Below are 15,258 nucleotides of genomic sequence, written 5' to 3' on the forward strand. Positions count from 1 at the left end.
TTAGAGGTATATGCTTGAATTAGCTCTCAACCTCGTCGAATCGTTTGAATAGTTTGCGAGGGAGATAAAGAGAGACGATCTATCGTTTCAAGGAGAGAATAGAAATGAAAGCAGACGGAGAAAAAGATAGTGGGAAATATTTCGTCTGGGTCGCGTGTTAAAATAAAAATATTGGATATCTATTTTCGTCTGGAGGCTATCGTTGAAAGATTGACAAAATGATAACATAGTCTGCTTCGTCAAAGGAATTGCTCGAAGCTTTGCATTCTATCTTTCGACAATAAGCGATTGATTTATTTATTTATTTTTTTTTTTTTAATCTTTTAAACATTTACGAATTTTATCAAAGCTGTATTATCTCTCAATGGATAATTTTCTATTAGATGAGGAAGCATGAATAAAAACTTTAGAATGTTGGTACATGTAGAATGATAAATATGATAAAACCATTTGAAAAGCAAATCATCGTTTTTGAAGTTTCATAAAAGCGTTTACGAAAGAAAGTAATACTTATTTATTTCGCTTTACATTATAACACGATTCTTCTTAAAGAATCTTGAAAGGAGAAAACAAAAACGTCTTAGAGATATCACAGATCCATCGAAAGTTTCTTTACCGTACCTTTCAAGAAAAATACGAGAAAAAAATGTAAAAACTAAGGCGTAAAATGACGAAGTACTTTTTCTCGCTAGAAACATCACGATTTATTCTCGAATGCGTCATCCCAAATCCGATCTGATTTTCTCGACTGTTGTCAAAGGAATATCCTGAAATCTGCATCGAAATTGCTAGATCCGCGAGTCCGAGTTGACTTTAATATAGAGTATCTATGATAAAGAAAGAGAGAGAGAGAGAGAGAGAGAGAGAGAGAGAGAGAGATACAAAGAAAATAGACACAAACAGAGAACGTCGTGTATATAATAATCTTGTCGGTGGTCCTCTAAGAAAGAAGGAGAGGTGTCAAGAAGCAAAAGAGAAGAAGAGAAGAGAAAGAAAATGAACAAAAAAGAATAAAATAAAAAGGATTGGGGTTGGAGAAGGAAAAAAGAAAAATTGCACGTTGTCGGTTCGAGGACGAACCACCGGCGTGGATGAATATCCGGCGTCGATGGTGGGTGGAAGTTAGTGGTGGAAGAAAGAAGAAGGAAAAGAGAGAAAGAAGAAAAAGAGAAACGGAAGGAGAACGGGTGGAAAGGGGAAAAGAAGAAGGGTCGTTAATAAACCTTAGTTATGCGTTCGAAGAGCCGCGAGCCGCTCAACCGTCTAATCTCTTTTATCCACACTCATTACTTACGCAGTGGTGCTCATATCTTTCGTATTGTATCTCAGACTTATTCTGAGAGAGAAAGAAAGGAAGAGAGAAAGACAGTGAGATCTTTTCTCTCTCTCTCTCTCTCTCTCTCTCTTTCTCTTTCTCTCTCTCTTTCTCTCGCACGCACGCAATGCTGCAATAAAATGCGGAAGGCGTTAGGAAACGTATTATGACCGCATATAGTGCGTTTGACTGATTCATTATCGTCGCCATTCTCGACGTACCACCGGCAAGGATAAACTTCTCAAGTTTCAGCAGCCATGAGATGAGTAATTTGCGATACGTCTGCCACGAACGTCGATGCGGCTTATGCGGTTGTGCCTCTGGAAATCCGGACTAGAGCTACTACTTCCCGCGAACGAGTAAGTCGCGTGAACCTCTTGGCGAATAATCGAGATCTACGTCGAACTTAATCCTCTTTATTTCATCCATCATCACGTTTCCATCATAAAAATTCTAATGATAGTGGTATTTTTTTCGTCGTTAAAAGAAAGAGAAAAAAGAAAAAATAGAGACATAAAAGAAGGAAAATTGTTGTAAAATTTAATGGAAAATGATAAATCATCGAAATTTCGTATAAAACTTATCGGGGTTTTTTTTTTTTTTTTCTTTTTTTTTACTCTTTTGAAAGACCCATCATACATTTGCTGACGTACGATGAGTGACAAATCGTCGAAATGAAAGTGGAAATATGATAAGGAGAGATAGAGAAGTGTAACGAGAGTACTACCTTGGATCTGTAATCTACGCATTGTTATCGTCTTTCCTCATTGGTTTCACACGGGCGAACGGTTCTAACCATTCCATTGATCCTATCAGATCTAACTATCGGCTTGTGAGAATCGATGTCGTGTTTCTAACGTCTGCTCGATTCGACCACCAAAACTTCGATCGACTTGAAAGAATTCTCAAGATCGACGGATATCGTCGGTCCAAACTTATAAAAGTTCTCGATTTTCTCGTAAAATCTCTGGGTCTTGTGGTTCGACCCTGTTTTACTACTCTTTTCCTTGGATATACGAGATTCTTGATATATATCAGTCGATTTTTCGTTTAATGTGGGATTAAAAAGTAAAAAGGAAAAAATAAAAAATCCACGATATCTCCGACAGTAATTATATATTTTTATAAGATGAATGTATATTTTGAAAAAAGACGAATCCAGTTGCTTAATATAGATTGAACGTATTTGTCGTCTAGCTTTTCACGGAAACATATAAAATGTCTGTCGAACAAAGACAACGAAACATTTTTAATAAAACCTTTGACCTCTCCGATCGAGTTCACCTTTTCGCATCCTCGATTTATCGCAAAACGTTGTGTGTCGAGCGAACTCTCTTTGATGCGGATTATTCGACTCAGTTTTACACTTCATGTGTATTCAAATCCCGTAGTAGCTTTTATTAAAAAGCCTTATTAAAAATCGAATATGTAGTTGAGAACTTACTGTTACGGAGAATTTTGTAAACTTTGCTATAGAAAGCTTTGTTTCGTAGAAATGGAATAGAATTGAATAAGACATGTTTTATGTAAGAAAATTAAGATCAAAACGTGAGAATAAAATAGTTAGATACGTAAAAAAAAAAAATCATTATCAATACAAACTTGTTCGCATTAGATTCATTAAAAAGAAATCGATCTCATTCTCTTTCTCTCTCTTTCTCTTTCGTTGTTAAAAATAGTTGGAGGCTCAGAGTCTGGACGAAATTAGATCTTCTTTAAAAATAGTTGGCCTTCTGAAAACGAAATAGCAGTAGACGTTTATCGGACAGAAAGGAAAGAAGGAAAGAAGTAGAAGAGAGGAGGCACTTCGACGTTAGTAGAATCGCATCGGAACGTTGTTCAAGCTCGATAACCCGAGGGGTTAATACCAAGTGAGTGCAAGGAAAACGCTTGGTACGGAACCCCCATCGACTTCTGGCTTCCTTCGCTCGACTTGCTTCGTCTTCCGTATCTTTTACAGCAGATGGATTACGTCTCTGGACCGAGAGCAAGGATCAAAGCGGGTAGTGCACCCGTAACTCTCGAGCCAGATTCGGTAGAGAAACTCTTTCGAAATAAGAAACTTCTGATCTCGCCATCGTATCTTCTCGGTGCTGCTTTGCTCGTGATAACCTTAGAAATTAATTCCTCTTCGAGTAAGAGATAGTTGCTCACCAATGCGCATACACACACACACACACACACACACACACATACTCACACATTGATAACCATTCATCATGATCTTCGTGTATCTCCTTAACTTCTCTTCGAAATTCACACTGAGTGAGATCGACTGGTTAAAGATGAAAGGTAATTTTCTAAACCGATACCATCGAGATAAAATAAAGCTAATGATAATTAATTATCAAAAAAAAGAAAAAAAATCGTAAGGAAAGTTTATTATTTATTTCGTTCGTAAGATCTTCGATCTGGAAAAAGAATCGTTTTAGCTTGTTCTAACACCTAAAGAAAAACTGACCTCGATGAATCTGTCCGTACTTTAATAAGGAAGAAAATTTCGAGAGAAACGGAGAACCACTGATACATAATAACGCACGCTTTTGGCTTATGCATGGAATATCTTACCGCAAGGGAGATCATGGTCGTCGTGTTGAGGGGTAGAGGGAGGAAGGTTAGGTAGATTTGATGCAGGAAAAGGGGAGAAGGTAGAGAGCAAGGGTAGAGAGAAGGAGAAGAGAGAAAGAGAGAAAGAGAGAAAGGAAGAAGGAGGAGGAGGAGGTGATGGAGGAAAAGGAGGAGGATGGCAGTCGACGGCATATAGTACATACGAGTGCTCCTTTGACCTTTGACGAGAACGAATTACCCAGCCGTGAGAGAAGCGTACCTGTCTCGAGCTATTATGGGTAGTCTCGTTTACACCGCGCACTACTCCAGGCATACACGTATGTCGAATTAAGTAGCTCCCGCTTAGTTTTATCCGGTGCCCTCCCCCATCTTGAAAGACGATCCCCGTCAACAAGAATTCGCCGTTGTGCTCGTTAGCCACGTACGGACGATTAATATCGCGGTTTTCAATCTGCCGAGAAACAAGATCTCTTTCTCTCTCTCTCTCTCTCTCTTTCTCTCTTTCTCTCTCTCTTTCTCTCGCCAGAAGGATGATGACTCCTCTGAGAGAAGTTTACTTTAAGTTAAAAGGGAGAAAAAGAAGAAAAGGAACACATTTCGCGTTTTTACGCTCATCTCAGTGAGATACAATCGCTCGTTTAACGTCCAAGTAGTCGATGGAGGACAGATTTATTATAGCGGACGGGAGGATGCAACACAAGTTGTTACACGGATAGGTGTCCCAGCATCTTACACTCTCTCTCTCTCTCTCTCTCTCTCTCTCTCTCTCTCTCTCTCTCTCTCTCCCTTTTTCTTCCAACGAGATTTTCTCGACGTTTAAAGAGATAATACCGGTTAAAAAGTGGTCTTTAAAGGATAAACGCTTTTAGCGTGTTTTAAGCCTAAGGAGAGCACCCCGATTCGAGATGAATCGTCGTCGTAATTGGACGTTCTTTTTTTAATCTTCGAAAAGAGATTACGGAAGTATCGTCGATTTTTTTCTTTTCTCTCTTATATAAGAGATTTTTTTCTTTTCTCTCATATATATATATATATATATATATATATATATATATATATAATAATATATATAAATATATATATAAAATTCTCTCTTTCTCCTTTTCTCTTTCTTTCTCGTATCGTTTATTACGTCGATTTATCTTCAGGCAGTGCGACGAATCAAGGAGAAAAAAAAAAGAGTAAGACGAGAATTTAATTAAATCCTAAGAAGGTACAAAAGAGAGATTGTACGAGGGACTATAGGAAGATATGCCCGGTTAGGATCTTTCGAAAGGTGAGCGATCACTCACCGTGGAAGACGGTGGCTCTCGGACCTTCTATTCCTCGTCCTTTCGTGCTACGACAGCTGACTTTGAAATGTTGCACCCGTCCGACAGGCCTGTCATCCGGTCGACTTGTTACAGCTTGAACAACCGGCAGGCACGTACGAAAATACACACATCTACGCGCCGAGACTAATATGTTTCTTTTCGCGCCACCGTGACCGACTTATTTCGAATAAATTATCGCCTCGTGCGTTGTGTCCGACTACGACAAACGAAAGGAACTCTTAAAAAATTTACAAAAAACCCTTTTGCTCTCGTCTTCGTTTCCGTTCGAAAAGTAAAGAGAAAAAAACAAGAAAAAGATAAAAAAAAAAAGAAAAAAAGAAAAAAAAAAGAAAAAAAAAGAAAAAGATTAAAAGGAAAAGAAAAGAAAATATAGGACGTTGATATATCTTGTAGATAGTAAAATAACGAGTTTCTCGAGATAATTTTTTGTCGAGCCAAATGGACCGAGACAATAATTTGATTAGATTCACGACGGGATATAATAAGGTTCGATAAGTAATACCGTGATAGATTCAATGCAGTTTCTCCCCTTAATATCACCGTCGAGTGGCGTATAATTAGAGATACGATTATCATACTCGATCTTTGGCAACGATTTAAGGTAATGCTCGCAGCGGGACGAAAGAAATCTCGACTTGTTTCATGGATAAAAAGAAAGGAGAGAAAGAGTGAGAGAGAGAGAGAGAGAGAGAGAGAGAGAGAGAGATTCAAACCACCTGGACAGCGTGATTCAATTTGTTCTCCTTCCAAGCGTACTCGAATAATAATAATTCATCGAGTTCCCCGTGTGGTACACACGTTACGACCGAAATAGCGGCGAAAAATCGTGAACTTTCTCTCTCTTTCTTTCTCTCTCTCTCTCTCTCTCTCTCTCTCTCTCTCTCTTTCTCTTTCTCTCATCTTCCTCCCCATCCGCCTCGGTATACATATATATTGGCTTTTGCCGCGAGGGCAAGTTTATGCTCGGTTTAAACTTTATGCTCGATTAAGACTCGGTGCATTCGCCGGCAAACGGATAAAGCGCGACCTAATACCGCCGTCAGTAGCTTCTGGAAATGGAAAAGTCAACGAGCACGACTCTATCGAGAAGATATAGTGGTCTATCGTAACTCTTTCGGGGTGGAATATAAAAAGGAGCTAGTTTCTCTCTTTCTTTATTTCTTTCTATCTCTTTGTCTATCTACCTTTCCTCTATTTTCCCGGCTCTTGAAAAGAAGTTGAGTGAAACTCTCGTAGCATCGTTGGTGCTTTTGAAGTCGTCGTTATTACGGTAGAGCTAGGTACTGTGAGGATAAAGAAGCCGGTGATTACGTTCTTAACGCGAAACCACTACTACAAGTACGTTTCTTCGTAGCACAAGCCGTTTGCGCTTTTAATTTCGATACTATCACTTGGTACGCGTCCATCAACAAGAGGAGACAAAAGGAAGAAGTATTACACATGTATCTGCTTGCCTCTAGAACGACTACTTCCGTTCAGGTAGCTCTTAAAAAGAGAGAGAGAGAGAGAGAGAGAGAGAGAGAGAGAGAGAGAGAGAGAGAAAGAGTTCTTATTTCATCGTGGCTCAAGCAGGATTAATCGTTCATCTCGTAACTAAACACTATCAAGCCACGTATAATGCCAATATCCACGAGCGACTTAGGTTCATATTCCGACGCACGGCATCGAGCACGAATTCACCGAGGGTGAAGCAGAAACGTCTGTTTACACGGTACACAAGCGAGAATTACCAAATCCCATCGATTTCGTTTTAGCTAGGATGTGCGCGTGCGAACTCTTACGTGTTTCCCTATCCTATCTTATCCTACCGTATCCTATACTCTACTATCCTATCCTATCCTATCCTATCCTATCCTATCCTATACTACTACCTCATTGTGATCCTGCACTCGACACGTTCTGAAAGGAAGCTCTCGAATCGATCGATCCTCGAATAAAATCGTATTCTGCAATCGGACCATTTGCATAATGTCATTCGAACTAAAATTCTCTATAACGAGTGTATATCATTTATTTTTCTTTATCCCTTTCTCATCTCTCTTTCTCTCTCTCTCTCTCTCTCTCTTTCATTTTTCTTTTCTCTTCTTCCATCTGTTTTATCTTCTTCTTTTTCTTTTAGAGAATCAGACATTTTTCTTCCCTTAAAAATACATTCGCGAATTGTAGATTTGTATTAAGAATGGAGAAAGAATGGATGGGAGAAGAAGATCATGGAACGATATTTGTAATACTCGAAATTGCGAAAAGAAGTGAGCAAATGTATCGTAAAGTTCTCGCTTACGGACAGCTGCTGTCTGGCCGTTCGAAATTTGTGAGCCTTTAATCTCGGAACAGAATGCTGCTCTCTGACCAAATTATTCGACGCGAAGCTTGGGTTAAATCGTAAAGCCAAGCAAATGATAGGTTCCTCGTGAGTCTGCGGTGAGTCGAAGAATTTGCATATATATCCGGCTACAGTTTCAAGCTTCCCGGCTCTTGTCGAAGAGCTTGTCGATGATCCCTTGACGTGTTCAATGCCGTCGCTTCTTCATATTTCTCTTCTCTTCTCTTCTCTTTTCCATTTCTTCCTTTCTTGCTCTCTCGATCCTCTCCTGTTTCTCCTCATCTTCTATCTTCTTCTTGTTCTTCTTCTTTCGATCCTCCTCCAGACCTACGTCTTCCACCATCGGCTGGGAAGTTCTCGAGTGCGCCATTTATAAATACAAACTCGCCTGGTCGTCTTTCGCGAATCGCACGTGGCTCCTCCTCGTTGCTCTTCGAACAACCGGCTCGTTGAACTCCTGAGAGGGCGGCACTCGAGGCTGCGAGAGGTCGATCACCGTCGATTATCGTACCATGAATCGTACTACGGGCCAAATACAACGGGTGTCCTAAGAATTCAAATTTGACCAATCGACTTGTATAATAAATTTTCTTTTTTTTTTTTTTTTTTCTTTTTTCTATTTACTATAAAATCATGTCGCGTTTTTGAAAATCAGGCGCGATTACTAATGTATTTCCATGACATTAGTGCTGACGATCGTACTCGAGACAATTATTTATCACCGGTATACGTTCTGAACATAAACTTAACGATGGCGTCGCGTAAATGAGGAGGGCAGAGACGCAATTTCCACGGTTCCTCTTTGTCGGTGAGGGTCGTTCCTCGTGGCCGTCATTAATTAAAGCTTCAAAGTCGTCTACAGGCACCCTCACCCAAATGCGAATGCCTCGGATAGCCGAAAGATCAAGAAAGGCAGCCGCGGGCTGGACGTTATTAACGTGACATAACGCTATAACCGGCTCTGGCCAACTTCGCGAGTGGTAGGTACTAACGCACACTCATATAAAATACGTTTGAGAGCGTATGCGCATCCTTTCCTTGAGCGCTTGTCTCTTACTCGACCCAAAGATGTCGAGAAAAGAGAAAGAGAATCGCAACGGGCTCTATATTTAAAGCAACACCCTCGTACGGCCCCGTGACGGGAAAAGATGCGAATTTTGCACGTGCGACCGATTCGACGAACCGTGCCCGAGGAGTTGCTGCTTAACGAGACCAACAAGGGAGGCTTTCTCTCTTTTTTCTTTTTTTCTTTTTTTTTGCTAAACGAAATGAATATTTAAAAGCGACACGATGTTTTTTCCTTGAAATCGATTAATCTAGATCTCGGTAGAGAGAACAAAAAAAGAAAAAAAAGAAAGAAAAAGGATGCTACCGAGTACTCTTTGCCTCGTCATTATTATTCATATATGAGTATGTATATATACCTACGTACGTATATACATTGGATACATATATGCATCCGATCAAGAGAAAAGGAAAACGTAACGTGTATAGATCGAGCGATGTGCACTTCTCGATTTTCCGACGTCAGCTCAAAGGAAACTGTATAACCGAGCTGCAATAAATTTCCGTGCTATTCGCCGACGCGTCCGGAAACTCCAGTTAGAGTTAAGCTCGCACAGTGCTCCCCCTTTTCGGATGCAAATCTCGGTAGAGACACACGGGGCTCAGTCCGCAGTTGTGTGTTTCTACCTGGGAAGCTTCGCTCTGGGGGAAGAGAACGAGTTCGTGTCGTAGCCTTCGTAAAAGCGATATACCGTAGTCATCTACCCTCTCTCATTCTCTCTCTCTTTCTCTTTCTCTCTCTCTCTCTCTCTCTCACTCTTTCTCTCTTTCTCTCTCTCTATATCTCTCGGTCTTTCTCTTCCCGGCATTGACCCACTTCGTGCCATTAAATTAATACGCTGTACCGAGCCTCTAACGGCAAGTCCCTTGGGTTGCGACCAAAGTACAGTATCAAACTCGCCGTAGTACTTCGATAATATCGTATCGATAACGAAGGGTGTAAACTACGATGTGTAGGGATTCCTCCATACACGAGAAATTAACTCTATCGATGGTTTAGTATAAAATTATCGTTTTAACGAAATCATCGATTAAATTCGATTAAAAATCGATTAGTTACTGGGCCAAAACTCATTTAATATTGACCATATAATTGGAAAAAGGAAATAAATAATAATCGAAATGTTTTGGTTTCTTAATGAGATTATTAATAGTATTGTCAAAAAAAGTATTAATAATAATATCACCATATAAATAGTTTCTTTCTTTTATCTTTTCTTTTTGTTTACAATGTTTTCATGTACTCTCAAGAACGAAGTTACATGCGTCAGTACACTTGTAAATGTCAGTACACCGCCAATATCTTATTTCTCTATTCGTAATAATTTGTAACATTTAATTTCTCTCTCTTTCTCTCTCTCCCTTTTTCTATCACTCGTAGATTTATTAATTAATCTGCATATTCTATTTCATTCGTCCATGTTTATATATTTCTATTTTAGTTTCTAAGATGATAGCATATTATCTACAATTTCAACATCACAAGCAAAGGATATCGCGATCGTAGAGTCAGAATCTGGGAGGAAGAACATCGTTGCAGCATCCTATACGTTTTCTTGTAATCTCTACGTATACATGGCATCGTATTCCGTTGAATAATCTCGGAAGGACTACGGAAGGAAGACATCAAAGAAACGGAAGCACAACGATAAAGTACGATATATTCAACAAACGAGCACGTTATAGTACCGTTGAGAATCAGGATTTCACGAAATTATCGTCGACCAAATCCGCTAATGCAGGAAGCTCTTGGTTCCGTTGCAATTACGAGTCCCACGGCGAAAGATGTGCATAGCCATGAGTTTGACCGCTTCCATGTGTACGTAGATATGCGGCTGGATACGGCAGACCACGAGATGATAGGTTCGAACGTGAAATTGACTTCACATAAGCCTATCGCGTTTAATATGCTCTTGATTGGTCCAACCATTACTCGTCTATCTATATAATATTACGAAGATGTCGAAGATGATATAAGGCACCCTAAAAAACTAAAGTTTAGGTTATAGTTATAGATAATTCTCATTTAGTTTCATATTTGAATTTATTTATTTTTTCTGTTTTTTTTTTTTTTCTTTTTTTTTCTAGTTTTTCTTATTATGATAATATTTTATTTAATATTTTTACGACCAAGAAAAGCAAGAAAAGAGCTAACAAAACTTGCTTTTCTTTAGATTTTAATGTGGTCATAAACGAGGTTGAACGTCGGGGAATTCGTCCTATAAACGGCCACGTCGTTATTATTTAACGCTGAAAGCTCGTCATGGTGATACACATGGAAAGCAGGGCCAACGATGGTGGTCGCGAAAGTAAGGAGGCATAAAAATTGGGGATAAACTGAGCGACCACCCCTAACACACTGATTTTCTCTCTCTTTTTCTCTCTATTTTTTCCTCTTCTTCTCTTCCTCTTCGTTCCCCTCTTCGCTCTTTCCACTCTTCGCAATGCACGCGCGTAACACAACAGCTTTCGTGGCACATTGCAGAAACATATCCTATGGGGGTTCATCCTCGCTCGATGGGGCATTAAACCGACAATAATTACTCAGACCTGTGGTACGCCGGCGTAATGTCTTTATGGTACTTCCTCGCGGCTAATTAATATCAATCCGATATTGCGGTTTTATCGCACCCGAGCTACCCGCAAACTGCGTCAATGTGCTCGTGCGCTCGTTTCGTGGCTTATAATATCTAATCTAGCAAGAGAATTTCTACACTTCGGTCATATGAATATTGATGAAAGAATTTTCAAAGATTATGTTATAGGAAGATTGAATTTCTTGATGATTCGAGACGACCGAGATAAGACATTCAGACGTCTATGCATGTACTCAGTGTACTCAGTCGAATTAGCAAATATTGGTGAAAGGATTACGCTTACCTAAACCTCTATTGTTTTGTGACGCAAGCAGAAGCAAATATAATACCGATACGTGATCAGATCTGAGGGTCCTTTCGATGTTGTAAAACGTTCGTTGATCAACGATCTATTGTCTTGAGATTATATCGCTATGATGTATTTTTTCTCACTCGCCTCGTCGTTAAGAAACACGTGTCAAGTTAAATGAGATATGTGTCTCGTTATCTAGCTTTAATATTTATTTATTTTTTCTGCGTTAGTGACATAAAATAACTTATGTAGCTTAGATAGTTAACATATCGAGAGATCAAAGCAAAGTGAAAGAAACTCTACGAATGATATTTGACGATGTATAGCTGTCATATCTGATATGAGTAACATCGAAATGAATCGAATCGAAACATGTAAAGTCGGATCTATTAAGATCGCGAATCCATTAGTACTAGATGAGATCGAAATATTTTCCCGTAATGGACGGACGTCTAATGGAGAACTTCATTTTTCACGATTCCCATCGCAAAATTTTTTTTCTCCCGTTGAAAAATCGACGAAAGCATATAAATCGCATTACGCCTGACGAACGATGCAAACGGATGGAATATCTCGATCGGTATTAAAGTTTTTATTCATTTTATAACGTAAGGACTCGTCTCATCGATTTTTCTCCTTTGTCTATGAATCGTCCTATTTTCTTTGTTATCCGGAAAAGTTAGATATGCAAGCGAACCACCACCGGAGAATCTCACAGGGATATATGCTCGCAAACGAAACGATGAAATCCAAATAGACATCATCCATTATTCTTTATACGAAACAGCCGCAGCATCGCTCGGGGAATTCCATAGACTAAGGTAAACGGCGTTCCGTACTTTATAGCGTTTGAGAATCGACGCTCGTTTGTAACTCTGTTTCGTTTCGCAACCTGAAACATGAGCACGCTATTCGCAAGCGATTATAAAGCAAAAGAAAGAGATGAATAGAGACAGAGAGAGACAGAGAGAGAGAAAGAGATAGATAGATAAATAGATAGATAGATAGATAGATAGATAGATAGATAGATAGATAAATAGTTAAATAGAGAGAGAGAGAGAGAGAGAGAGAGGGAGAGAGACAGTAAGAGAGAAGGAATGGTCTTTTTCCCTGCGCATTATTGTAATTAGAGAGGCTGCTTCTTCTACCTTGCTTAATGGAAACAGCACGAAGCAAGTTTGCTTTTTTAATCGACGCTTTGAATGCTCGTCATGCTCGTCATATATTGTAAAAAAAAAATAAATAAGAAAGTAAGAAGTAAAGCGTAAGAGACACGAAAGATTCAAAAGGAAGATGAAGAGGAGGAGAAAGAAGAATTTTACGATGGACCTCTCGAAACCAATTTCGAACGTTTATGGTTATGTTGGAAATACTCGATATTCTCTTTTCTTCTCTCTCATGTTACATACAACGCTGGCTCGTTCGTTTGGTCGTTCGCTTTTATAATTACGCGCCTGCTGCAATTAAAGCGAAACGCGATCTCTTTCTCTCTCTCTCTCTCTCTCCCCTCTCTCTCTCTCTCTCTCTCTCTCTTTCTTTTATACGACTCATTCTCGCTCTTTCGTAGCAAGCGATAGAATGAGAAAACCAGATAGACAAAGACGAAGTGAAGGAGGTCCTAACAAACGATAAATGTCGCGCAATTAAAGTGCTGCATTATGTTAATTAAAACGTTGATATTTATTGGCGCCATTTGTGGTCATTTACAACCGCGATTTCTCTGTTGGAACGAGCCCGCGGAGAAGCAACAGCCCCCCCATGGATATCACGCACCTTCTCGACATTTTCCGCCGCCAGAGAAATAAGTTTTGACTATATAATATGTCTATCTCACTCTCTCTTTCTCTCTCTCTCTCTCTCTCTCTCTGACTCTCTCTTTTTCTATTTTTCTTTCTTTCTTCCTTTCTTTCTTTTCTATAGTACTTTAGCCCTTTCTGCCTCATTGTTTAAATAAATCGACCAGCCCACAGACGCATTTAATCTTCAAGAAGGAAAACGCTAGATATACATATTCAGCATTTTCGGTTTATAAAGGGTGGTATGTTAAAAAGAAAGAGAGAGAGAGAGAGAGAGAGAGAGAAAGAAAGTAACGCAAGTTAGATATGCTATGCAAATCGTTGTTCGCGTACTTAGAATTTGCAATTTTGCGTAAAGATTATATAGCGATCTTGGCAGCCTTCTTTTTTTATTCTTACATCTCTCTCTCTCTCTCTCTCTCTCTCTCTCTTTCTTTTCTAACTTATTTTTTAACCCTTTGTAAGAAAACGCATGTTTCAGCAATGTTCACAAAATTTCTCTACCCTTTCATTGAACGTAATATATCGTAGCCAAAGCAAATTTCTTTTGAAAGGAGCAATATATATGTATACATAAATACATCGTAACACATCATTTACGATAAACGAAACGTAACGTTAGAAATGATTTCATACTCCTATAAGCATACGATACATTGAGAATAGATTGAATCGCAACGCGTCAGCAGCAATTCGAAAATTGTGAATCGAAAGCATCAACGAACAACGAGCGGGAAAACTCGTTTGAGAGCGGAAAGAGCGAGCCACGGCAAACGCGCCGACGACTTTTATTGTCGTCATAAATATGCTCGAGCGTAAAAATTCAAATTTTACTTTTGCATGCGCGCCGAATTTATTTGCATTTCGCGCGCATCGATAAAACGTGCGTGCCCATTAACCGGCCAAGCAATAGCATCGTACTACAGCTAAATCTCTCTCTCTCTCTCTCTCTCTCTCTTTATCGTACTCACGCACTGTAACGTGATGCTAGATATGACATTTCGTTCACAGGCATACGGTAATAAAGCGAACTCGGCGTTCGTGGATAAAATAGAGACTATCAATTAGCGTGGAACATAGTCTGTTCGCGGCAGTGTATCATCTCTTTTGAAATGCATCAAGAGAGAGAGAGAGAAAGAGAGAGAGAGAGAGAAGTAACGAGAAGAGCGAGAGGTTCGGAGGTGAAGGAGAGTTTGTTTACAACTGCACGAAAAGTAATACTCAGCCGCTTGGCCATGTCCGCCAATTAAAGTTTTACCTTCGATAGAAGCGGTACACGGTGGCTGTATTTACTGGGACAGACGTTCCGGCATGTCGACCAGATGATTCTTTTTTTTCGTTTTTTTTTTATTTTTGAGATTTTTTTTTTTTGCAATTTTTTTTTGTTTTTATTTCTACGACTTCTCTTTCGAGTATCGTTAACGCTTACACTCATACAAACATTTTAATTTCGTATAATAATTTCTCGATGGTTTCGCATAATAATAGTAAAAAATCGGATTACACCGTTCTAATCGTTCTCATTCAAGTTGAAAAAGAGATAGGAAAAGATCGCGATAATGTTATTAACGTGGTTTAAATATAATTTTATCTACTATATTTATATAAATATTGATACTGATGTATCATATCCTATCGTTTACTTTTGAAAATTCTTTCACGCACGATGTTAAACGTACCACGCGATACTCGTTCTACGCTCACGAAGAGAAGAGAGACGATACGTTGGAATATATCCGCTAATTAAGATAAGTTTCTACCACGTCGAGATGCCGAGCCAACGACGAGGGTATTACTAAGGGCATTTAAGTCGAACGACATCTATTTTTTATTCAAAGTAGTATAAAAGATCCAGTGTCACGGTGGTCCTTCCAATTTATTTGGAAAGAAAGAAAATAACGATGATTCGAATTTATTCGATTTATTTTTACGATACGGATTTATTCGTGTCTTCTTCGTACATTTAAC

The 15,258-nt window shown here is 39.1% G+C and overlaps 1 protein-coding gene across 7 annotated transcripts in view; it reads left to right on the forward strand.

Annotated features, from left to right (window-relative positions):
* LOC124947958 (protein slit) overlaps nt 1-15,258 on the forward strand; it is a 309,824-nt gene that overhangs the window by 259,433 nt on the left and 35,133 nt on the right. The window contains exon 1 of one of the 7 annotated variants that reach the window (XM_047490828.1): nt 371-1,674. The exons of the other annotated variants lie outside the window; for them this stretch is intronic. Coding sequence (XP_047346784.1) covers nt 1,613-1,674 — 62 coding nt within the window. The 5' untranslated portion in view covers nt 371-1,612. Of the gene's footprint in view, nt 1-370; nt 1,675-15,258 lie in introns of those variants that run through there. 7 annotated transcript variants of the gene reach the window in all.

This window comes from Vespa velutina, chromosome 3 (assembly GCF_912470025.1).
Source record: "Vespa velutina chromosome 3, iVesVel2.1, whole genome shotgun sequence".
NCBI classification, from domain to species: domain Eukaryota; kingdom Metazoa; phylum Arthropoda; class Insecta; order Hymenoptera; family Vespidae; genus Vespa; species Vespa velutina.